Source organism: Coregonus lavaretus, assembly GCF_964263955.1.
Source record: "Coregonus lavaretus genome assembly, chromosome: 37".
NCBI lineage: Eukaryota > Metazoa > Chordata > Actinopteri > Salmoniformes > Salmonidae > Coregonus > Coregonus lavaretus.
Genome location: NC_140024.1, coordinates 13,871,632 through 13,898,316, shown reverse-complemented (window position 1 = coordinate 13,898,316; position 26,685 = coordinate 13,871,632). Strand labels below are relative to the sequence as shown.

The 26,685-nt window shown below is 43.9% G+C and overlaps 1 protein-coding gene across 3 annotated transcripts; it reads right to left on the bottom strand.

The window, feature by feature from the left end:
• Positions 1-4,441: 4,441 nt before the first annotated feature.
• On the bottom strand, positions 4,442-20,848 carry LOC311111701 (pre-mRNA-splicing factor ATP-dependent RNA helicase PRP16-like). 3 transcript variants are annotated; one of them, XM_084154499.1, is made up of 25 exons: positions 20,766-20,848; positions 19,725-20,073; positions 19,365-19,570; positions 19,075-19,242; positions 18,795-18,963; positions 18,539-18,657; positions 18,356-18,429; positions 18,096-18,251; positions 17,781-17,942; positions 15,339-15,446; positions 15,112-15,236; positions 14,852-14,989; positions 14,327-14,513; positions 13,649-13,834; positions 13,224-13,364; positions 12,329-12,556; positions 12,045-12,152; positions 11,820-11,932; positions 10,040-10,248; positions 9,240-9,394; positions 8,943-9,098; positions 8,504-8,764; positions 8,212-8,307; positions 7,971-8,092; positions 4,442-6,179 (listed from the first exon to the last, which is right to left on the bottom strand). In XM_084154499.1, exons 2-25 carry the CDS (start codon positions 20,051-20,053, stop codon positions 6,098-6,100), a joined length of 3,798 nt encoding a protein of 1,265 aa, XP_084010625.1. In that variant the 5' UTR covers positions 20,054-20,073; positions 20,766-20,848; the 3' UTR covers positions 4,442-6,097. The 3 variants fall into 3 exon arrangements, with proteins under 3 accessions (XP_084010625.1, XP_084010624.1, XP_084010626.1); XM_084154498.1 differs by having other exon boundaries at positions 20,583-20,840; XM_084154500.1 differs by having other exon boundaries at positions 19,365-19,567; positions 20,583-20,840.
• Between the last annotated feature and the right edge of the window lie 5,837 nt (positions 20,849-26,685).

Below are 26,685 nucleotides of genomic sequence, written 5' to 3'. Positions count from 1 at the left end.
AAACCACAAGTCCAAATCCCTATCTCCATCCATGGCTAATTTAGGAAAGGGATGATTTTAGCTAGCTAGCCACCGGAGGACGACACAAGGAGATGCAACAATTCAAGTTCTTTCAATGACGTTTGGCTTCTAATGTGATTGGTGTGAAGCCAAATCCAAACCGGCTTCCCTTAAGATTTTTTTTGGTGCACCAGGACCATTCACAGCTGAGCTCACTCAGTTTAGCGCAACGCTGACTGGCTATTATTTAAAAATATATAAAGGGAGGCCAAATGCTCGCTGGCTTCCCTTGCATTCAGTTGCTATGAGTGGCAACAATGTCATACTCTTTTTGACCAGACAGCACAGATGTGCAAAGTGAAAAGCATATCAACATGTCAAGCATTCCCACCCCTTTCCTTTCCACAGTGAAGTATAAAATGCTGTGACCTTATGCATGATTTTTATTGTATGGCATTTGAAGAAACTTGGAGACACAAGCCAAATGGGTAGGGCCTGGAGCATGTGATGATAATGCAAGCAATAAAAAAGACAGTCTGACCAAATTTGACCTTTGGGCGCTCTCAAATGTTTTATTTATATGCCCTGACTTTCTCTGTAACCTACTATTTAATCATGTCAAATATTAGCCTCTATCAGTATCGACTGTCAGTAATAACCATACATATTTAACTGCCAATTTGGTTGGAATAATACTGTGAAATTGTACAAATTATGATAATGCCCTTTTAGTGAAAAGGCTGCCTGAAATTTCTACCTGTTTTGGCCTGCCTGGTGACATCACCAGGCGGTAAATTCGTTAATAGACTGTAGTGTCTGAGGAATTATGACTTTGCTAATGTTTTCAAAGTGGAACCTGAGAGGATGTTTATTCAGTTTTAGGGGGAGCAGTTTTAGAGGGACACCCCATAGAACAGAGGAAGTCTGTTGTGTGGAGACAGGTGATTGGTCAGTATGGGAAACCACCCATATCCTGGTAAAGATTATAAATACTTGGTTTGAGACAAAGATCAGAACAGACATATTATTTTGGGACACTGTTCTCCAGATGCTGCAGACGTCTGTAAACTTATGCTGAAATCTTGTGATATAAATAAAACTTATAATCAAAATACAGTATAAGCGGACTCACAGCATAATTAGCAACGTTTACTCGACACAACAAGACCAATAAGAGAGAGTTCCAAACCTCTCTGCCAATAAACGCTAGTTTTCAGTTTTCCCGTCCCCACTCAGAACACTCCCAGACAGTCCTAGCAAAGTTCTTGCTTGAGAAATTGCTCTTTGCTAAGAAGCTCTTTTTCTTTATTTTTGACCATTTTCATTGAAAACAATCACAGTAAGGTACTTAATTGTTACCCAGAAATTATTTGATATCAAGATAAAACATGGCTGCATTGGACCTGATGTATGGTGCAACACTTGGTGTGTCATCACATAGTTCCATGGTCAGTGCAGGCAAAAGGCCATGGTACACTATTCTCCCTATTATAATTCTATGTACACTAATCTTCCAACATTACCATGGGTTGAAGAACTGAATGTGGCAATTTTCAGAATAAATTCAACCACCGTTTTATTTAATGTTATGCTCCATAGGCTACATTCTAATGTTGTGCCGATCTAATTCAAATTAAAAAGGTACACAGTCATTAAAGGGATTGTTTTAGATAAATTAACAGAAAAACTAATTGAAGAAAAACTCCCTGATCAAATTGGGAGGCCACCCAGTGGGTGGGTTTTCTGGGATTTGATCAAATGTATTCAGTGTGTGCAAGGGAGCCACACCCGCAAACCTTGTTACGCACGTGCATAGGGTCAGGTGCATAGGGTCACGTGCATAGGGTCAGGTGCATAGGGTCAGGTGCATAGGGTCAGGTGCATAGGGTCAGGTGCATAGGGTCAGGTGCATAGGGTCAGGTGCATAGGGTCAGGTGCATAGGGTCAGGTGCATAGGGTCAGGTGCATAGGGTAAGTCTGACTACCAAATACGAGAAGTGCTTAAATCAAAATGTGTAAACAGGCATACATTTCCTGTCTGAATCGGACCCTATGTGCTGGGGTTTAATTGTTCCTGCGTTTGCGGAGACTGCATTCATGGTAAACACTACATATGTCGACTTAATCGGAAAATACCTTTAGAATTGCTAACCTAACCTCAATCCTTACCCTAGCTTCAAGTCCACATCACGGTTCAACTCTTACCCTCAACCCTATCTATCTTCAAGTCCACATCATGGTTCAACCCTAACATCAACCACAATCCTATCTTCAAGACCACATCACGGTTCAACCCTAACCCTAGCTGCCCGCAACCCTAATTTTGGCATAACCGTAACCTTGGTTTATCTTATTTTTATTTTAGGACCCGTAAGGTGCTGAAGCTCAGCTCTGCCTGGCTCTCCCTTTAACAAGGTGCAGGAGTCTGGGTAGCCGGCTCAATTTAACCACTGCATATGTGAAGGGAAAGGGAATAGCTAGTCAGTTGCACAACTGAATGCATTTAACCCAACCCCCCTGAATCAGAGGTGCAGGGGGTTGCCTTAATCTACATCCATGTGGCCCGCAGAGCAGTTGTTGTTAGGGGTTAACTGCCTTGCTCAAGGGGCAGAACGGCAGATTTTTCCACCTTGCCGGCTCGGGGATTCGAACCAGCAACATTTTGGTTACTGGCCCAACGCTGTTAACCACTAGGCTACCTACCTGTGTTTCTGTGAGGGGGATGCACTGATTTATTTTGTTTTATCTGACAGGTATACTCATCTAAGCTCAAATTGTGTTCACTCTCCTATTTCAATAGAACGTCACCGCAATTAGATATTCTGCCAGAGCTTGTGTTGAGCACCCGGGCCATTTCTACTCTACTACACAGTGAAATCAGTCATCATGACTTTTGCACTTCACCCCTATGGACAAACATATTAGAAAAAAGTACGAAAGACCATGTAAATCCATGCTAGCTGGCTGGGAGAAACATTTAGAAAAGAGTAAAAAGGACACTGCTTTGTTTGGCCAAAGAGGGTCATCCATCATAATTATAATTAGAAAGTGTCACCTCACCTTTCTGCCCGATCAGCGGCTGATTAAATATTCTCTGGCTGCAGCCAATAATTGAATTGTGTGTGTGTATGTGCGAGCATGTGTGTGTAAAACCAAAGGGCTGCTGGGAAAAGCTAAATTAATTACGCACAGGTCTGGCGCCACTAATGAGCGAGCCATGACTAGCTGCTTATTTATTCACATTGTGTTGTTGGGCAAGGTTCACCATTCTCTGGCAGAAAAGCTGTTGGAACTGTAGTCACTACTAGTCAGACATCAGCTGGTTATATTCATGAAAACCTATCCACCTGTCAATCATTGGGCAGGTGATTAGTCTGGTCTTTTACCTGTATGTAAACTACATAAACATGGACTATGGGCTGGATAAAATCCGTATCGCAGAAGATCCGTGTTAAAATGCCGACATAGCCTATTCAGTGTTTACCGTGAATGCAGTCTCTGCGAACAGTGCCTTTAATATTTACACCGAGCTATAAACGCGTATCTTCCGTGATACGGATTGAATCCAGCCCTTCCAGCATTGATCATTAGCTCAGATAGAATGAGGTTTAGGGGATGGATTCAATCCGTATAGCTGAAGTTCCGCCGTATAGCGTGATTGAAATGTAGGGCTGGATTCAATCCATAGCACCGAAGATCAGCGTTGTAGCGGGGTATACATTTTAAGATAATTTTCGATTGAGCAGACAAGCAGTCTCTGCGGATACATTGCCTTTACATTTCAAATCACGCCATAATGCTGATCTTCAGCGCTACAGATTGAATCCAGCCCTTAAAGGCGTTTGCGGAGACTGCATTCACGGTAAACGCTGCATGTCGGCTCAATCAGAAATTACCTTTACATTTAAATTGTGCTATACCACAGAACTTCCGCAATATCGATTGAGTCGAGCCCTAAGTGCTCAAATACTGTGTTTTACCTGTGGTGAAGGAATCAAGGACACATAAACCAACAGAGTAAAAAATAAGACAATTTATTTTCAGTTCCCAAAAGTAGTCAAGTTAAAAATTATATTCGCAAGCCATGGGCTGGTGTTACCAGAGCCTAATTTCACATCACAAAACAGAATCACTGACCACCAACAAGACAAGATAATGGTCTGTACAAAACTATACAAAGTCAATCTAGTACACAAATGACTTCAGAATCAAGTCCAACGCTTGGCACTTGCTGAACCACCTTGCTAAACCTGACTACTGTCTCATGTGCAGGACATATCAGTCTGGTAAAGAGACAGGTAAGACAGGGTTTCCCAAACTCGGTCCTGGGGCCCCCCTCGTGTGCACGTTTTGGTTTTTGCCCTAGCACTACACAGCTAATTAAAATAACCAACTAATCATTAAGATTAGATTATTTGAATCAGCTGTGTTGTGCTAGGGAAATAACCAAAATGTGCACCCGGGGGGGCCCAGGACCGAGTTTGGGAAACCCTGATCGAAGAGACGTGCCACAGTTACTCACACACACATACACACATATCAACTCCAACCATGGCCCCTGTAAAATACATTTCTGGGATCATTCACCCACTTGACTTGGAGAGGGGAATCTCAAGATAGAATTGGTGGGCATTTTCAACACAAGGACCATGAGAGGCTGAGGCCGTCATGAGTTTCATCCAGGTTCTGACATTCATATGTATACGGAGAGAAGCTGAGGAATATTACAGTGCTCTAGAGGGCTAATGGGGTTAGGAAAAGCTCAATTGCTAAAGCTTGTCCTCCAAACAGTTTGCATGAAGGGTACGTGTTAAGGTAGCTACAGATATAAGGTCTGAGACACTCATGCCACAAGCACAGTTTGGATAATGCTTCAGTCAGTGAAGGGGTACTTCACCATGGCACAGGCCATTTGCTACACACGACATACAAATGATAGAGGTCAGCCAGTTGTACAATGTGAAAATGATCTCTTGAAGGAGATTTGAGAGGGACATGATGAAATTGAAAAATAATAAAACATTTCAGTCAGAATTCATGGACACATGACACAGTCCTACTTCTACCTCCTCTCTCTACTCACACTGAATGACATTTAGCCCAATGAACACACTATGGGATCAGGCTAGTTTGAACCATCCGTCCACTTATGATTCTGACAGCACAATGCAGCACTACTTGAACACTACTGATGGGGGGGGGGGATCTATACAGTTACTTATCGGGATATTATTTGACGATATATTTTATCATTTTGACAATATCGCAATATTTTTGCGCTAGTTGGCTGTACCTGCACCAAAACATCAATATTTTCCTTCATAGCTTGTTCTCCATCTTCTTAAATAGGGAGCCTGAATAGGGTATTTGTATTCAGCACTTTTATTTGCCTGACTGATCTCATGGCTCTCGCTTGTCCCTCTGCAGCAGATATATGGTGAGCAATATGTTTGGAACATCGACTCGCAATAAAATCACAGTATCGAATCGCAATACATGTAGAATCGTGAGAATCGCAATACATTTCGTATTGGCACCAAAGTATCATGCTAATATCGTGTCGTGAGGTCCCTGGCAATTCCCAGCCCTATTGAACACAGTTTATATTGATCGGGGGAGACTACCATCAAGAAAACAGCCCCTTGTAGGGTAGAGTAGGAGATGGAACAACTAAACATTTCCTGCTTGGACACTGTAGCCAGTGAAGGATTATGATAAAGGCTTAGACAGATTTTCAAGGTATATCAAATACCCTTTAAAGACGATACATTTTCAATGATGTTCCATCATTGTGTATTTTTTTTTTTACTATCACAGAAATAGAAAATACTGCATTCTAACGACCGTATATCTCTCTGCACGTAAAAATGGAGGGATGCTATGTGGATTTGCTGACGGAAAAGGTCTGTTGTGGGAGCCTCATGCCTTATACAAGTTCTACCTCTGCTGGCCTCTGTCTGAACTGCGGCTGGTTCCGGACAATAGGAGGGGACAGTGTTCCAAGCCCTCTCAGCAAGGCTCATCCAGTGATGGTATGGTACATATACAGGTGATATTTAGTGGTGAGTTCAAGTGTTTAAGTCTTAACAGAGGAGATCTAGAGCCCAAAACGAGCTGGGGTGCGCTTTGGGGTCATGGGTGCCTCCTCCTTCCTTCCCGGGGTGCAGATTTTCACAGCCCTATCGAGACAAAATAATAAACAATTGGCAATGACAGAAGAGAATAAGAAAACACTTGCCATGCCAAAACATAATGGTTGTTTCTATGTTCATTGTCAGAGTATTTGACTCAGTGAAATAGTAGTAGGCTAGTAGAGGGGGACAGGCAGGTAGAGAGGGACAGGCAGGTAGAGAGGGACAGGCTGGTAGAGAGGGACAGGCAGGTAGAGAGGGACAGGCTGGTAGAGAGGGACAGGCAGGTAGAGAGGGACAGGCAGGTAGAGAGGGACAGGCAGGTAGAGAGGGACAGGCAGGTAGAGAGGGACAGGCAGGTAGAGAGGGACAGGCAGGTAGAGAGGGACAGGCTGGTAGAGAGGGACAAGCAAAATCTATAATCTTTCATTACAGCAGCGCGACACCCTGACACTACCCAGCATTCTCTCCTCAGTCCTCACACACACCAGCAGCAGCCATCAGGCCATAACCCAGTACTTCCCTTCATCCCTCGGAACAAAACGTCTAGTAAAAGTGTTTCATGGGGGCCCCTCAGCACGGTGAAGGGATGCTTGTTTTCACAGGCAGGCGGACAAAAGCAGCTGAGAGCCCACGAGAGAAGGCCATGTTCATTATCATACTTCTGAGGTGCTCGCTCTCTAATCTAATTCTTAATCCTCCGCGTTTTAATGTGATTATTTTGGAGACTGACAGATTCACAAAGACGCTGATATAGCAATAAACCTGCTGATTAATTAACAATAAAAGTGTTATTTTTTTCCTCCCAAACCCATCTCTTTTGTGAGCCTTGTGGAACGGGTGCGAAATAAAAAAATGTCCTTTCTAATTTGAAAATGAACGCTGGCTCCTTTCTCCCCTCTGCTGTGGCACCATTTAAATTGCAGCAGTAATGGGGGTCAGCCAGGAGTCAATATTATTTATTTTTGTCTCATCTGGAGGGACTGGAGGTAAGAAAAGCTCATCATGGAAAGTGAGAGAGGTAGAAAAGACAGAGAGAATAAGAGAGAAGGAGAGTCGGAGAGGTTTAGGGAGAGATGGGTAGAGAAGCAGCTAAATTAATCAGCTTCTACGACTCGGAAGGGGCCCATTCTGGAAAACAAACATTCTTTCCCATTTACCCCCATTGTAAAAGAGCAAACTTTGTAGTTTGCTGTATTGTTCAATGTTCATATAACCAGATCAAAAATCCCGACCTACGGTTCGCAATGCTCCCACATAGGGAAATAGAGCCTGCGAGAAGAGCCCTGTGCCTTCAAACTATTCGGCATTGGAGAGTGGGAAATGTAGGGACACGGTGTCCAAGTAGGCTCCACGTAGCTATGTGTGTGGATAAAATGTAAATCACAGGTAACTCGTTTAGTACAGTCCGTTTGTAACTCCCCTCACTACTTGTAGCTTTATAGTGTGTTGTTGGTCTTGGCTAGCTTAATGTTCTGGTTGGTAGCTAGCTAGCACTCATGTGGCTAACGTTAGCGCTGTCATGAAAAGTTCAATATTCAATATTAACTTTTTCTAAGTAGCGAGAACGCATGGGAGCAGGCAATGTTGAAAAGTAATCTTTAGACATGTACTTTTCTTAAATTTAGTTTTGTAATTGACTAAAACAAGCAGACAACAAGAAAATTGCGTTTGAAAAAGGTCAAGGTTTTGCTGTTAGCCAATTGGGTAACCAAGGTAACCACAGGTTATTTTCCCCACAGGTGGGCGGGGCCCCGACACTCTATTTAACACCAACTGGGACTATTGTCAGAGTGAAACCTCTCTGTGAAGAATAGATGAAGGTAGATGAGTGTATACCTGACGCTGCCCACGTTACTCTTCCTGTCCTGATCCTCTCTCCTGCTCCTCAGTTGCTGCTCCGCCAGAGACATCTCCTCCTCCATGTTAGTGATCTCCTCCTTGGCCCGCCGCCGGTTCTCCTGCACAGAGAGAGAGAGAGGAAGAGAGGGGTGAGAGGAGAGAAAGGGACAGAGGGAGGAGGAATAATCCCTGAGACGTTAGGAGGGAGGTAGTAAGGGGTTGAGTAACAAGAGCTTACCATCCTGCTCTTCCCTGCCTGTTTGACGCTGTAGAACATGGGCCCCAGCTCAGCCAGCCACTCCCCATCCACCGCAGTCACACACTGCATGTACTCCTACAGTAGGGACACAGGTTACTACACATTATAACACAGTAACAGAGCTAGAAGAATAATATATATATATATATATATATATATATATATATATGACAGCTCTTTCTGGTAGAACATCTTCAGCTCTGAACAGTACAGATCATAGGTTAGCAGTATGTGGGTATATGTATAGCTGTGTGGAGGTTGGGTCTCTTACCTTGGTGGTCATGACCAGCTCGTGGTAGGTGATGTAGTCGGGGGTGTAGCCCATGCCAAACAGAGAGCTGGTGGGGTGGAGGTGGCAGGGCATGCCTGTCCTCACGTTGACATACTCCCCTATTCCCTTCAGCTTGGCTGCCTGGTGGAAGTAGGCAGCACAGATACACTTCCTGATGATGTCCCAGTCTGAGCCACAGGACACCAGGTTCATCCTCTGCTGCACCATGATGTCTTTGAGCTGGGAGCGCACCTCACGCACCTAAAACACCCACACACAGAGACACGTTAGCTACCGGAGAACTAACACAAGAGGACATTTATTCAATACACATTGCTCAGTGTGTGAATATTTTGATGTAAAGTGGTAATCAAGTGCATTTCGATCCTAAGACAGGGAGACTGGTCAAAGAGGGTAAAGGAGAGGGGCGTTGACTGACCTTGCGCATGGCCTTGGTGTGGATGAAGTGTTCGTTGCACCAGATGCTGGAGTAGTTGTTGTTCTTCCACTGTAGGTAGACATTCAGGTAGGTCAGATGGTCACTCTCTGGGACCGAGAACTTCTCCCTCACCTGGTCACTCTCCTCCTCGCGACCCTGGAAAGGTCGGGACACAGGGGAAATACAGGGGTCACACAACTGTCCAGTGTGTAATGTGAATAATTCTTAACAGAAACATAAACAGACATTAGCAACATATTAAGACATGAATTGGTTGGCGATCTCAATGACATCTACCTTAGGCCTGTAGAAGATGGCCGGTACAGACAGCATGGAAACGATGATGAGGATGTCAGCACTGCAGCCCATGTCACATGATACGATCAGCATCTTAGACAGAGCCGGGTCCAGAGGGAACTCCACCATCAGCCTCCCAGTGGGCGTCAGGGCACCTGAGGGGAACACAAATCATTTACGCACTTCCTGTCTACAGACAGAGGAGAGGGGGAACACAATACAGGTGACATCCGCCAGTGGAGGATGGTTGTAAAAAAAATATTGAAATCAAACTTTGCCAGCTCTGATTTAAATGATTACATGACTGACTATAAGGAGCTTAGAGGGAAAGTGCAGAGGCAGAACAGGCTGTGTTGGCCAGGTAAACCTTAATCAGAGATAATCTGCTGTTAACACACCACACAGGCAAACGTCAAAAGTCCTCCAGAGACACCAAATCCCCTAATCCCCAGAGATCTGGCTCAGATGAGACAGAGATGAGAGTCAGCCAGTCAAATCTAACAGAGGATAAAGCACTATGCAATTACTCCACTACCTACATCACAGTGCTACCTAGCTCTGTACTTTACAGGGTGCAGTGCATGTACATACTATTACAGCAACCTATTGCCTAGTTTCATCATCCAAGTCTCTCCTCGCAGCACATGAAGTAGTTATTGTTAAATCTGTTGGCTGTATTGCTGGTGGGGAACACATACTTATTCCACCCTATTTTAACCTTGTTTTCTGAGATCAATTTATACATTTGGAGGCCTAATCTTGACTGATGTGGTCCAGGCCAGGCCAGGGCAGAGACCCACCTGTGTTGTCCAGGGCCCCCAGGATCCAGAGCTGGTACATGGAGTTGAGCATGTTGTCCTCAGGCGGGGGGTCCATGAAGTGGAAGAGCAGCAGATCCTGGACCCCCAGGGACTTAAGCAGCAGCACCACGTTGGCCAGGTTGGTCCGCTGGATCTCTGGAATGGTGGTGGTCAACATCTCATTCTTGAAGGCGCTCTGGGTGTAAAGCCTGGATGGACAGAGAGAGGGAGAGATGGACTGACAATGAGAGGGGGGAGCTTATTGAATAATCTAGCAGACACATTTTTCTAAACGAACATAGAGTGACAGGTCTGGAGATGCTGCCTTCACCACCTGGTTAAACCCGCTCTGCATGGCACTGATATGATTTCACACAGTGCTCTAAACCTGTAACAATGGCACCGTGATTGAGCAGCCTCCGTTCCATGAAAGCTGAACGCTCCCCAACTGATGTTTAGAGAAGGGCAAAGAGACAGGCCTACTGCACATTATAAACATTTAACCAAGCTACTTATGAGGCATTTACTATCCAAACTATTTAGAGCAGCTCCCATTGCTGCTTCAGACTGATAGGCCTGGCCTAACAAAGCATCTCTCAACCATTTCAGTTAGTGGCTAATCCCTCTGAAATCTGTGCATTATGAGGGAATGATCTGTGTGTGGGTTTACGGCAGGTTGTGAGAATGTGTTTGGTGCTTGGTGTAGTCACAGCTAAGAGGTGCTTTGAGTAGCAGATTCTCCACACAAGTCGAGTCACCCAGCACGTCACCTCCCACCCCTCCAAACGCCTAGGCCCCACTCATTCTAAAGCTCCACTCCCAAATTGATTCTTCACATCTGTGTGTGTGAGGGGAGGGGGGTAATCTTGGTAGAGGGCTTTTAGAAGCATCCCAGCTCATTTTTCAAGGCAAAACAATCACGTGGTGTGTGTGTGTCACCATCTCCCTCAACTTGGGGAAGTATGAGAGATAGGAGAAAGGTCATGTGAAATCTCAGAGAGAAGGGGCTTTTGTGTCACATTTTCCCTGCTGTAAACAGAGTTAAACTGCATGAAATCCTGTGGAGATTAGGATTCTCCCTCCCTCTCTTCCACCCAGCCTCTGATGGTTTTGAAAGCAGCCCGGCCTCCTTGCAGATCAGAGGCCTGGACGGCCCATCTGAGGGGAGCTCTGATGTGCATCAGCCAGAGGACGAAACACCGGCGGCGGCATTACACACAACAACAACACTTCAGATACACACCCGTTTCAGCACGGCTCACCATACAAAAGGATGCTAATGTTGTTAGCTGCTTTTCTACCTTTTTGGTGGAGAGGAGCGGTTGGAATGAGATAGCAGAGTGAGGAGAATTGTGTAATTCAGCCTGTTTATTCCTGTATCTAGGCCCAGAAAAACATGAAAGAGGGAAGATATGGCTGATCTAAGGTTTAGTTCCAGACTGCTGCAGTCTGATGTAGAGGAGTACTGAAGACAATCAGAGAGGAACAAAAAGTATAGTTCTAGAAGACAGGACACTCTTGACATAGACCAGTGTCAGCCATGTGAATACTCCCTTCCTGCTAGCCCTGACTGGAACACTCGGACATCACACCAAGGTGACACCTTCAAATAACTGCCTTTCATTACACCATCATTATGGCTCCATACTTCTCTAGCACCACTGGAGGACTAAGGCAGCCCTCTGGAAACTGAGAAAGGTGGGAGGACTGTACATTTGGAGTGCGAGACTGCGTGAATGTGAGTAAGTGTGAGCTTGTGTGTGTGTAGACAGTGACTTACCTGTAGCACTGGCCTGGCCCTGTACGTCCTGCTCTGCCCGCACGCTGGTTGGCGTTAGCCTGGCTGATGGGGTACACCTGCAGGGCATCCATGCCAATGCGAGGGTTGAACACCTGTCAAAGAGAACACATCAGCAACAAACACAACACAGAGAAATACTGTCCTAACATGGCTGGTCTTCTTTCATTTGATAGTCTGGGGAAGATCGTGAGGGCGACAGGGTACCTTGAGTTTGCAGTATCCAGCATCCACAACAAACATGATACCATCCACAGTCAGGGAAGTCTCGGCGATGTTGGTGGCAACGATGCACTTCCTCACACCATCTGGAGCCTGGCAGCCAGAAAACAAAACAAAGACATCAGGACGAAGTGTTCCTTTTAGTATTAGGTATATGCATTCCAACTCCCTAATTGCAAGTATGCTTGTGTACAAAGGATACTGCAGTATATTAAGAGTTCCGCCTGTACATGTTAGCATAACAAGAGTAAATGGGTGTGATTGGTTACCTTCTGGAAGATCTTGGCCTGGAGGTCAGAGGGCAGCTGGGAGTAGATGGGCAGTACAGTCAGAGGAGGGGCACTCTCCAGGTCCTCCAGACGCTCCACGATCTGGTCTGACGTCACCTCGATGTCCTCCTGGCCAGGCATGAAGATGAGGATGTCTCCCCCCATACCACTGAGGTGGATCTGTAGGGCCTGCTTCACTGCTGCCTCCACATAGTCTTCCTGGGGAGTCTACACACAGATAACACTGTTAGAATACACAACAACTACACACTACCTTGGTACAAATAACAGTAGTCTTAAGCCATGACCAAACCGGCCCCGCGGGTGCGTTCGCCATTGTGAGCATGATCATTCTGTCTATCCCCACCAGACGCGATCGTGACACGCAGGTTAAAATACCAAAACCAACTGTGAATCAATTCTATTAATTTCAGGAAAGGTCATAACACATGACACATTCATGGACATTTAGCTAGATAGCTGTTGCTAGCAGTTTGTCCAGGGAGATGAACATCGGGTTGTTATTTTACCTGACATGCAAAACAGTCCTCTTTTTAGCTGGTTCTTTGTAGATTTGACAAAATGTGTGTTTCTCTACTCTGACGATTAATCCACCGATAAAAGTTAAACCAAGTTAGTTTTTTGTTATCTTTGATTAAATCTCTCCTTGTTCGTTTTTCAAGCACCCACGTGGGTTTGTATATTTGTGAAAACCAATAAGGAGATGAGAGGTGGGACTTGCAGCACATCGAGCGTCTGAAATGATTGAAAAACATGCATGTGTAAATGTATTACGCAACGCTCAGCACGAAATGTGGCCGGTCTAGTCAGAGTGCAAGTCAATATACAAATGATCCTTATGTTGAAAATATGAATGGAAAGTTGGACACAATACCTTGCTGAATAAGATATCTACAGGGAAAGTTCTTCCTGGAATGTGGAATATGGGAACGTTGCCGAAAAATGCAGCAAATTTGTCAGAGTCCATGGTGGCTGAGGTGACTATCAGCTTGAGGTCAGAACGCCTCGATACAACCTGGAAGAAAAGGTGAGAGAGAGAAAGTTCTACTACTGCTTACAACAAGATAACCCAAAAATATGCATGCATAATAATAATCACAATTGAATAACATCCAGTGAGTTGTAAAAGTGTCTCCCTGTGGTCTAGCAGTCTAAGCCACTGCCCCTGGAGCACATGTGTCACTGCCAGTATGAGTTTGAATCCAGCCCACTGCTCTTTCAGCACTCTCTCTCTCCTACCTCTCACCTCTATCCAATAAACATACTAAATACTTTTAAAATACAAAGTGTCTCCCTGACCTCTCGTAGCAGGCCGAACAGCACGTCTGTGTTGAGGGAGCGTTCGTGGGCCTCGTCCATGATGACAGCACTGTAGTGGTCCAGATCTGACTCCCTGAGAGACTCTCTCAGCAGGATCCCATCTGTCATGTACTTTATCACAGTCTTCTCCGACGTACAGTCCTCAAAACGGATCGCATAACCCACCTGCAAACCAAAAACTGAACGGTTTAGTAGTGAACTACATATATTTACATTCCACGTATGAATTACGGCCTTCAAACTACAGTGCTACGGGTCAACCAAAGAAACAAGCTGGCGAGGAGAGTTCCATTACAAGTTGTAGAATGGAAGCGGTGTACAATCTGAGTCACCACTAGATGGAGGTGTTGTGTTGCACACATATGAATACAAGCATCAACTCCATAAGGAGAAAACCAAGACAGCACCATGAGTCAACATCAGTTGACAGATGACCTCTATACACAGTGAACATTGATAACACTTATTCCATTCTGGAGTACTTCCGTTCCTCTATAAACAAGTTAATTGCAGTTCATAAACTCTTGCCAGGTTTGTTACACTGGGTTAACTGATAAGAGTGGTTATCCACTGCTTTGACTGATTCATAGATCAGTTTTTCTCAGATCTAGTTAATGTTTGCCTAGTGGCTCCTCCATAAGCCAGCTGAATGCTCACCTCCTCTCCCAGGCTGCTGCCCAGCTCCTCGCTGACTCTCTTGGCCACGCTCATGGCTGCCACTCTGCGGGGCTGGGTGCAGCCCACCATGCCGTAGCTGGTGTAGCCGTCCTCGTGAAGGTACTGGGTCAGCTGGGTGGTCTTCCCACTGCCCGTCTCCCCCACCACGATCACAATGCTGTTGTCCCTGGAGAGAATCCCATCACAACCACTAACATTAAAACCCTGATGGGACTTTTCAACCTTACGAAACATGAATAACGGCTCACGAAAACAGATCTGGAAGTGTATATTTGTCAATGATTTACAAATGCTGTCTAACATTACCTAAGTCACCTGTGATGTGGTCATTCTCTAACCAAAGGTAAATCACATATGAACATTCTGACTTCACAGCCCCCAATTCCCACCTTCATTGCCATACATGTCTTATCCTACACCCTGAATGAAAGCCTGCATCTGGGGTAAGGCTGGGGGTGATAAGTGGTCCCAGGACAGCCAGGCCGGGTCCAGTAGAGTAGCTACCTGATGATGTTGAGCAGTTGCTGCCTCACAGCGAAGATGGGCAGATACTGCCTCTGCTCCAACAGGGTCTTCTTCTTAGCAAACTCACTGCTGGCCTCACTCTTATCTTTCATGTGGTCTGCAAACTTCTGATCCGTTCTGGAGGGAAGAGGGAGAGGAGAGAGGGAATTATTGAGGTTGTTCTTGTCACATTTCTAAACTGATATTTAATAAACATTCAAAATGGACACAAAATAAGCCTTTAGTAAAGGGCTTGTTACCTGTAGTCCACCTTGCCATCCTCACCCACTGGCTTGCCCCCAGAGCTATCCCCGTCCTCTGTCTTCTTGATGCCCATGATGTCACCCAGCTTGGTGCCTGCCAGCTCCCAGTGTTTCTGTTGAGCCTGGAGAAACAATCAAAATGACACTCAGATATTCAGCCAGTAACCATACCATCAACTACTGTATAGCTGTTTTAAACATTGCCTTCCCTCCACTCAGCCTACCTTCTTGCGTTCCTTCTGCTCACGGTGCTTGCGGACCAGCTGGCTGCCCTTGCGGGAGATGATGGCCATGTCGGAGGTGGCGTCTTTCACAGGGATGACAGGCTCCGGCTACAGCACAGAAAGACACCAGCAACAGTACCCATTCAGTACACAGCAACTCTGATAGTAAATCTACTAGTTATTACTCAACCAGCTCCAAATGCGTTTCAGCAGACTCTCACAATCCCTCAACAAGCCTGCAACAGCTCTCACCCCATGGCTTAGAACTTAAAAGTACATACACTCCACTACGTATTTGGACAGTGAAGCTAAAAATATATATTTGGCTCTATACTTCAGCATTTTGGATTTGAGATCAAATGTTTTCTACGAGGCGACAGAACGTCACCTTTTATTTGAGGGTATTTTCATACATATGTTTTACCGTTTACAAATTAAAGCACTTTTTGTATCTAATCCCCTCATTTGAAGGCATCTTAAGTACAGTGCCTTCAGAAAGTATTCCACATTTTGTTGTGTTACAGCCTGAATTTAAAATGGATTAAATCGTTGTTTTTTCTCTTCTCACCCATCTACACCCCATAATGACAAAGAAAAAAATGTTTAGCAATATTTGCACATTCTTTTTTTAATTCTTCAAGTGCTGTCAAGTTGGTTGTTGCCAAGCCTTCAAGACGATTTAAGTCAACTGTAACTAGGTACCACTCAGGAACATTCAATGGCGTCTTGGTAAGCAACGCCAGTGTATTTTTGGCCTTGTGTTGTAGGTTATTGTCCTGCTGAAAGGTGAATTTGTCTCCCAGTGTCTGGTGGAAAGCAGACTAAACCAGGTTTTCCTCTAGGATGACTTCTGTGCTTAACTCTATTCCGTTTCTTTTTATTCTAAAAACCTCCCTATTCCTTGCCGATGACAAGTACACCCATAACATGATGCAGAGTGGTACTCAGTGATGTGTTGTGTTGGATTTGCCCCACACATTTCTTTGCCACATTTGTTGCTGTTTTACTTTAGTGCCTTATTGCAAACAGGATGCATGTTTCAGAATAATACCGGCTTCCTTCTTTTCACTCTGTCATTTAGGTTAGTATTGTGGAGTAATTACAATGTTGTTGATCCATCAGTTCTCATATCACAACCATTAAACTATGTAACTGTTTTTAAAGTTACCATTAAACTCTGTAACTGTTTTAAAGTTACCATTGGCCTCATGGTGAAATCCCTGAGTGGTTTCCTTCCTCTCCGGCAACTGAGTTAGGAAGGACACCTGTACCTTGGTAGTGACTGGGTATATTGATACACCATCCAAAGTGTAATTAATAGCTTCACCATGCTCAAAGGCATATTCAGTGTGTTTTTTATTTTAACCCATCTACCAATAGGTGCCCTTCTTTGAGAGGCATTGGAAAACCTCCCTGTTCTTGTGGTTGAATCTGTGTTTGAAATTCACTGCTCAACTGAGGGACCTTACCCAGATAATTGTATGTGTGAGGTACAGAGATGAGGTAGTCATAGAAAAATTCATGTTGAACACTATTATTGCACACAGAGTCCACGCAACTTATTAAGCAAATTTTTACTCCTGAACTTATTTAGGCTTGCCATAACAAAGGGGTTGAATACTTATTGACTCAAGACATTTCAGCTTTTCATTTTTTATTATTTTGTAAACATGTCCAAAAACATCTTTCCACTTTGATGTTATGGGGTATTGTGTGTAGGTCAGTGACACAAAATCTCAATTTAATCACTTTTAAATTCAAGCTGTAATATAACAAAATGTGGAAAAAGTCAATGGGTGTGAATACTTTCTGAAGGCACTGTATTTGGACAAATTCACTTATACTGCATTAAATTCTGTCAAAAGTTTAGTATTTGGTCCCATATTCCTAGCAAGCAGTGACTAAATTAAGCTTTTGACCCTACAAACTTGTTGGATGCATTTTCAGTTTGTTTTGGTTGTGTTTTGGCTTATGTTGTGCCCAATAGAAAATAATGGTAAATTGTGTCATTCTGGAGTCACTTTCATTGTAAATAAGAACAGAATATGTTTCTGAACACTTCTACTTTAATGTGGATGCTACCATGATTACAGACAATCATGAATGAATCGTGAATAATGATGAGTGAGAAAGTTAGAGGCATAAACATCATACCCCCCAAAAAATGCTAACCTCCCCCATGTATTTTTTTTCCAAGCTATAGTACACAAAATATTTTACATACAGCAGGTTTTTAAAGGACCAAAAATGGTCGTCTGCTTCGTGTTGTCGCGACACTGGTTTCTCCACAGCCCTAGTGTCGCCTCACAAAACATTTCATCTCTAATTCAAAATGCTGGAGTATAGAGCCAAATTAAACGTTTTAGCTTCCCTGTCCAAATAAATACGAAGGGGAGTGTTGGTAATTTCATTGGCCAATAGCGTGCTGTAATGATGTATTACCTGCTTGGTGAAGACTATCCTCCCATCCAGGAAGGGAGGGACCAGGTTGTGAACCAGCAGGTGGACCTTGGCAGCGTTGTCCTCCTCAAAGTCATCATCCACCTCCAGCCTCTGGACCACTCCACTGGTCAGCATACGGTTAGTCTCCCAGCGCTCATTATCCTGGCAGGAGGAACACAACACACATCGTTATACATACAGTCACACACACAAAATTCAAATCCATGGATGGTATTAACGATCAAAACTATAACTAAACGGGCTACATACACCCAGGGCTGGAGGTGGTCACAGAGTAGGAACACAGTGCCATACCTCATTGATCTGTCGTCTCTGGGCAGAGATGCGTTTCTGTGTCTGCTTCTGCAGGATCTGCTCTCTCTTCTTCACATAATCCTCAGAGGTGGAGGTCAGTGGGTTGTGGAACTCGTCATAGCCTTCGTCCATCATGTACCAGTCTCTGTCCGCTTGCTGTAACACCACAGGGCAATAGTCAATACATAGAAACGTGCATTTATGAATGTTGGGAAAGCTATTCATTTGTGTTACTGCTAAGACTCCACATGTCCACTCACCTTCTGGTCCTCCTCCCACTGCTGCTTCTCATCATCATTATCAAAGGCGATGCCATCCTCTCCTTCATTCTTACCTGGGGCACAGAGACACAATCCACAAACATCAGCAAGCCTTATCAGAGCATTAATAAGAGCTCAAACGTGACTGGGGGAAGAGGGAGAGGGGAAGGAGGAGGGGCTTACCTTTCCCACGGGACAGACGAGGAGTGGAGCCCAAGTGCTTCCTGTCATTGGCCCATTCGTTGTACTTGTATGATGGGGTGGGAAGGGGTGTGTCATCAGGATACCGGCCTCTGACTGACCTGGGAACAGAGACAAGAAAAGTTCATTTCAAAAGCTGAACATAACACATTTCTAATAGCCACTGAAAATGAGTCTTTAGATAGTGCTATAAAACCCAGTCAAATGAACATACGAGTGTTGAGCTGCAGTTACTTACTTGTCCTTCCTCTCGCTCTCCCGTCCAGAGCGGGGGCTGCGCTCCGGACGTTCAGACTTGTCAGAATCCTTGTGTGAAGGGGCAGGAGAGGGAGATTCCCAGTGGGAACGGCGTGAGCTGGCATAGCCGCTGTCATCCTCATCCCAGCTGGTGCGCGAGGGAGTGCCATCTGAGTCAAAGGGTTTGCGGAATGGAGGGAGAGAGAGTGGTTAGTGTATTGTAGGCATAACCTAAGGACCTTAAATAACTGCCTGTCAGGGGGTGTGGCAGGGTTACTGACCTTTGGGGCGTGTCTGGGGCGTTGGAGGCTCCTCTCTCTTACTCCCCCGGCTGATGCGTTCGGAGGACCAGCCTTCTCTCTGTGAGCGCTCACTCCTCTCACTGCGATCTCCACGCTCTGACCGGCTGCTGCTGCTGCCGCCGCGGATGTGACTGCGCTCCCGCTCATCTGCCATCAAAGCAGTTAGCCAATACTTCAGTCACAAATTCACAGACACACAACAGATAGGAACGATTGCTATTGCCAGAATATGAACATTGTGCATGCAGATGTAGAAATGTTTTGCTCACCTCTTTCACCCCGTCGATCTCTGTCCATATCTCTGATCCTCTCTCTGTCCTTCTCCCTCTCTCTGTTCTTGTCCTCTTTGGAGGAGGCGTACATTCCATGCTCACGCCGTTCTTTCTCCCTCTGCTGGTGTTTGCGACGGAACTCTTCGCTGACCCCTCCAGGGTTAGAGGGTGTCTCTGAGCCAGTCACACGGTACTTCCTGCTGCTTTATGAAACATAGAATAAAGTGTCAGTAATGCAACACTGCATGCATGACATCAGTTGAGATGTGATCTCTTTATAGGGAGAGAGTATGTATTCTATGCTAGTAAGAAAAGAAGCTACAGTAACTCAAACCAAATCACTTCAAAACAACATACCTCTCTTTTTTACCACCTTGGTCCTCCTCGTCTTTGTCTTCTTCATCAGACCCAGAATCACCTTTCCCTTCCTCCCAGTCCATGTAGCAGGACACCTTGGATTTCTTGTTATTCCTGTCATCACTGTCAGCTTCAGCCTGCTCCTTGCCCTCACGCTCCTTTCTCTTTTGAGCTGCCAGCAGATCCAGGCCCAGGAGAGAGGTGCGTGGAGTGGGTGCACGAAAGACATGAGGCTCTACTGCTGCACTCTTGTTCTTCACAATCAGCCCGCCGACCTGCGCAGTGGGGTCACTGCCCTCCAGTCGGTGCAGTGACGCATCATCCTCCATGGTCTCTCTCAAACAACTGTCTGGATTGGATACCACATTTTTTGGGAGATTAGCCAACTACTAATTCTGTAACGTTAGGGATGTGTCAGATAATTTAGAACGAAACACTTAATCAAAGGCACTTTGCATACGGACATTTGAACGACTTGAGAGATTATTACATTCAACTAATCGATCAAAAGTGTAAAATCGCGCCCGAATAATTCACGGGATGTATTTTAGATTGCTACAGTAGCTAGCTACCTACGCAGCTATTTAGTCAGTACTGTCGCTACACTAGCTACATATACATCTAACGCCAATGAACGACCAGCAGAAACTATTATGACTTAGTGACAGACGTGACTTCAAAAAAACATTTTTAAAGTAGCTAACGTTACCTAGCTAGCTAACAGGATATCGCTCAGCCAATGAATTAACTAGCGAGCTAGCTATTACGTTACAAAAAGGAAATTAAACTAATAGCTACGACTGTACATCCGATATTACAGTTGTAAAATCCCATTCAATAAAACACGGGCTTGCTTACCTTTAACAATAGGTGGTGAGTCTATCAAGACGCTGACACTAGCTAGCTAGTATTTTTTTTTGCGAACTAGCTAAACCTGCCACATGTATTTATTGTAACTAAAAAAAATATCTTCAATAACATTAACAACCCGAGTTACTGGGAAAATACCATTCATGTAAGTACGAAAACTGTGCCACCCACTTGAGATGATTCAAACCATTACGAAATAGCTATTATCTTTTGTAAATTATGCGTTTTTTGTTTACAAAGACAGAAGCCGCCATTGCTATCCCACAATTCCACGGGATATATATTTAAAAAAAAAAAAAAAACTTTATTAAAATTCTGTTCCAGAACACTGGACAATCTATTTTCTTCTTCGTGTGGCTTTCTTCTTCATGTGGCTTTCCGGCAGATTAGTTGCATATTGCTGCATTTCGCAGGTTGGAGTGCGAATTGCACATTTTGGTCACAAAAAATAAAAAGGGAAAAGGAGAATGGGAAAAACTTTAATTGCACCACCATCTAACACTGCACCTATACACTATCCCAAAAAATCCACCACCCCATCCCACTACTTTGAACCTAAATTATCCTACACCAGGCCATCGGCCTGGGAGGATGGAACCCCTCTCAAAACTTCCTGTAGCTCTTCGGCACTAAAATCTCTCACACCCAAATATTTCTCTGCTGCTGCAACTACCACATCTATCTTCTGTGATTTCCGCTCCATCAGTGCAGTGCAGTTGATCACCATGGCTATAAACACAAGAAATCCAACCATACTAAAAACCTCTTCCTCTCTGGCTCTCTCTCTTCAGGCTTACTCACTGGGGACCTCCCAGTCAACTCACTCACCCTTGGGCTATCCTCTACTCTCTTCACTGCCTCAGCATAGGAAACGTTCTGCCCCACTCAAACTCTGGCAATCTCAACCTGTCTCTCACAGGGCACTTCGGATCCCCAGCTGAATGGGCACCCACACAGTTGACCCATAGTGCTTTCTCTATCCCAACTGTACACTCCTTCTGACTATGCCCTCCTGCACATTTCTCACATCTTGGGATCTCCCTTCTACACACTGCTGCAACATGTCTGAATCCTTGGCACCTAAAGCACCGAAGCGGGTTCGGAACATAGGCCCTCACAGAATGCAATTATAACCTAGCCTGACCTTATCAGGTAGAAGCTCTGTGTCAAAGCTCAACAAGACGGACAGGGTATTCTCAGTCTCGCCATTGCCACTGGGTCTACGTCTCACCAAACGGCGGGCGTCACAAACATAGGAAATATTCCTTTCAATTTGATTGACCTCTACACTCAATGCTACCCCATTGATCACCCCTTTTAGCAGCGCCCTGCTCCGGAGAGCAAAGCAAACCACAGGTTGAGCCCAAACCGCATGGGTAGAAGCTCCCGCTTCCTCTGGTAGGCGGATACACACAAAATCTAAACAATTCCACTTCTCGAAACTTTCACAGATGTAACCATTCCCAGTTTGTCCTTAACCCAGCTTGACACAACATATGGGTCGGCCAAAAAACAGGAATCCACTCTTTCCAAAAATCTCACTCCTACTGATCCAAAATCATCTCTGGTAGGATTCTCAGGGCAAACGTTTGAAGACTGTCGCCGCAGGTAGGCCCACTACATCCTGGACTGCACAGGAGGCTGCTGAGGGGAGGAATGCTCATAATAATGGCCGGAACAGCGCAAATGGAATGGCATCAAACACATGGAAACCATGTGTTCAATGTATTTGATACCATTCCACGTACTCTGCTCCAGTCATTACCAGAAGGCTGTTCTCCCCAATAAGGTGCCACCAACCTCCTGTTCTGGACTGGCTCAACTTCAGAGCTCACCTCTGCTGACTGACTCCCTTTCGAGATCATCAAGGTTCTCAAGAGAGCATGAAGACATAAGTAAAACTACTTGGTTTGTAATCAGGAGATGTAGGTACAGTGGGGAAAAAAAGTATTTAGTCAGCCACCAATTGTGCAAGTTCTCCCACTTAAAAAGATGAGAGAGGCCTGTAATTTTCATCATAGGTACACGTCAACTATGACAGACAAATTGAGACAAAAAAATCCAGAAAATCACATTGTAGGATTTGTAATTAATTTATTTGCAAATTATGGTGGAAAATAAGTATTTGGTCAATAACAAAAGTTTCTCAATACTTTGTTATATACCCTTTGTTGGCAATGACACAGGTCAAACGTTTTCTGTAAGTCTTCACAAGGTTTTCACACACTGTTGCTGGTATTTTGGCCCATTCCTCCATGCAGATCTCCTCTAGAGCAGTGATGTTTTGGGGCTGTTGCTGGGCAACACGGACTTTCAACTCCCTCCAAAGATTTTCTATGGGGTTGAGATCTGGAGACTGGCTAGGCCACTCCAGGACCTTGAAATGCTTCTTACGAAGCCACTCCTTCGTTGCCCGGGCAGTGTGTTTGGGATCATTGTCATGCTGAAAGACCCAGCCACGTTTCATCTTCAATGCCCTTGCTGATGGAAGGAGGTTTTCACTCAAAATCTCACGATACATGGCCCCATTCATTCTTTTCTTTACACGGATCAGTCGTCCTGGTCCCTTTGCAGAAAAACAGCCCCAAAGCATGATGTTTCCACCCCCATGCTTCACAGTAGGTATGGTGTTCTTTGGATGCAACTCAGCATTCTTTGTCCTCCAAACACGACGAGTTGAGTTTTTACCAAAAAGTTCTATTTTGGTTTCATCTGACATTCTCCCAATCCTCTTCTGGATCATCCAAATGCACTCTAGCAAACTTCAGACGGGCCTGGACATGTACTGGCTTAAGCAGGGGGGACACGTCTGGCACTGCAGGATTTGAGTCCCTGGTGGCGTAGTGTGTTACTGATGGTAGGCTTTGTTACTTTGGTCCCAGCTCTCTGCAGGTCATTCACTAGGTCCCCACGTGTGGTTCGGGGATTTTTGCTCACCGTTCTTGTGATCATTTTGACCCCACAGGGTGAGATCTTGCGTGGAGCCCCAGATCGAGGGAGATTATCAGTGGTCTTGTATGTCTTCCATTTCCTAATAATTGCTCCCACAGTTGATTTCTTCAAACCAAGCTGCTTACCTATTGCAGATTCAGTCTTCCCAGCCTGGTGCAGGTCTACAATTTTGTTTCTGGTGTCCTTTGACAGCTCTTTGGTCTTGGCCATAGTGGAGTTTGGAGTGTGACTGTTTGAGGTTGTGGACAGGTGTCTTTTATACTGATAACAAGTTGAAACAGGTGCCATTAATACAGGTAACGAGTGGAGGACAGAGGAGCCTCTTAAAGAAGAAGTTACAGGTCTGTGAGAGCCAGAAATCTTGCTTGTTTGTAGGTGACCAAATACTTATTTTCCACCATAATTTGCAAATAAATTCATAAAAAATCCTACAATGTGATTTACTGGATTTATTTTTCTCAATTTGTCTGTCATAGTTGACGTGTACCTATGATGAAAATTACAGGCCTCTCTCATCTTTTTAAGTGGGAGAACTTGCACAATTGGTGGCTGACTAAATACTTTTTTCCCCCACTGTACAGTTGAAGTCGGAAGTTTACATACACCTTAGCCAAATACATTTAAACTACGTTTTCACAATTCCTGACATTTAATCCTAGTAAAAATTCCCTGTCTTAGGTCAGTTAGGATCACCACTTTATTTTAAGAATGTGAAATGTCAGAATAATAGTAGAGAGAATGATTTATTTCAGCTTTTATTTCTTTCATCACATTCCCAGTGGGTCAGAAGTTTACATACACTCAATTAGTATTTGGTAGCATTGCCTTTAAATTGTTTAACTTGGGTCAAACATTTCGGGTAGCCTTCCACAAGCTTCCCACAATAAGTTGGGTGAATTTTGGCCCATTTGCCCATTTGCGACCAAGCTTTAACTTCCTGACTGATGTCTTGAGATGTTGCTTCAATATATCCACATCATTTTCCTTCCTCATGATGCCATCTATTTTGTGAAGTGCACCAGTCCCTCCTGCAGCAAAGCACCCCCACAGCATGATGCTGCCACCCCCATGCTTCACGGTTGGGATGGTGTTCTTCGGCTTGCAAGCCTTCCCCTTTTTCCTCCAAACATAACGATGGTCATTATGGCCAAACAGTTCTATTTTTGTTTCATCAGATCAGAGGACATTTCTAAAAAAGTATGATCTTTGTCTCCATGTGCAGTTGCAAACCGTAGTCTGGCTTTTTTAATGGAGGTTTTGGAGCAGTGGCTTCTTCCTTACTGCACGGCCTTTCAGGTTATGTCGATATAGGACTCATTTTACTGTGGATATAGATACTTTTGTACCAGTTTCCTCCAGCATCTTCACAAGGTCCTTTGCTGTTGTTCTGGGATTGATTTGCACTTTTCGCACCAAAGTACGTTCATCTCTAGGAGACAGAACGCGTCTCCTTACTGAGCGGTATGACGGCTGCGTGGTCCCATGGTGTTTATACTTGCGTATTGTTTGTACAGATGAACGTGGTACCTTCAGGCATTTAGAAATTGCTCCCAAGGATGAACCAGACTTGTGGAGGTCTACCATTTTTATTTTGAGGTCTTAGCTGATTTCTTTTGATTTTCCCATGATGTCAAGCAAAGAGGCACTGAGTTTGAAGGTAGGCCTTGAAATACATCCACAGGTACACCTCCAATTTACTCAAATTATGTCAATTAGCCTATCAGAAGCTTCTAAAGCCATGACAATTTTCCAAGCTGTTTAAAGTCACAGTCAACTTAATGTATGTAAACTTCTGACCCACTGGAATTGTGATACAGTGAATTATAAGTGAAATAATCTGTCTGTAAACAATTTTTGGAAAAATTACTTGTGTCATTCACAAAGTAGATGTCGTAACCGACTTGCCAAAACTATAGTTTGTTAACAAGAAATGTGTTGAAAAGTGGTTGAAAAACGAGTTTTAATGACTCCAACCTAAGTATGTAAACTTCCAACTTCAACTGTTTGTACACCTCGAACGAAGGTGTATACTCAGGAGACAAATCCCTGATCTTAACAGCGCCATTCTTACGCTTTCATACCATCGCATTTCTCCCAGCTGTCTAATGTCCTACACAGATTCCCGACAATCTACTTCTGTGTAGGGCAGGATTATATAGGCAGGAACTACATAAATGCTGTATACTGCATTAAATAAGTGATGATTCAACTGCAGAATTTGTTTTTATCATTCCTCGACCGTAGCTATTAAATTGAATTAAAAATCATAATATACTGCTTTCAAAATATTCATTTGAGATAAAACTTCGATTTTTTTAAAATAGGAAATGGCAGTCAATGACAGTAATTTAGGTTACATAGTGGATATCTGAATGAACTGCTCAGTCAGTAAAAAATGACAGTAACAAATATTTCCTTACAGTATTTATGAGTACACCTCTCATAACAAAAATAGTACACAGAGAACAATGAAAAGCATATCATAAAAGCATGTAGCTTATAAAATAGCCACATGTCACTCAAATAATTGTATGAAAATGATAGCACGAATTATAATTTCAATGGGAATGGTCTTTGAAGTATAATGAATTTGAAAGTGTCCAAATGGAATATGTTTGTTATCATATGTACAAATCAGTATTATAAAGTCTTGGGAAGGTTGTTTTCAGGTGCTCCACAAGTTGTGAATAGCAACATTTATATGAAACATACTGACGTATTAAATATATTGTTGACATATACCAATTAAAATTGGTAGTGCAATTGAATATCCACATATATGCTTTCAAGTACTGCTGTTTATCCACAATTCCCAGATACAGATTTACACTTAAAAATGGCATGGTGACCAACACTACAATAAACGGACAGTTAACACAATACGAATGTAAAACAGTGTTTTATATTAGTCCAATCATTAGAATTCAACGACACTCACTACATAGGGCAGCATTAAAGTACTTGAACTTTTTGAATTGCAAATGGATGTGCATAGGAAGAGACAAACATATATCCTGCACAATGTGTGTAAGGCAATATAATTAATCCAGGTTATAATATATATATATATATATATATATATATATATATATATATATATATAACACACCAATTATCTCATTCTTAATTTTTGTTTTTT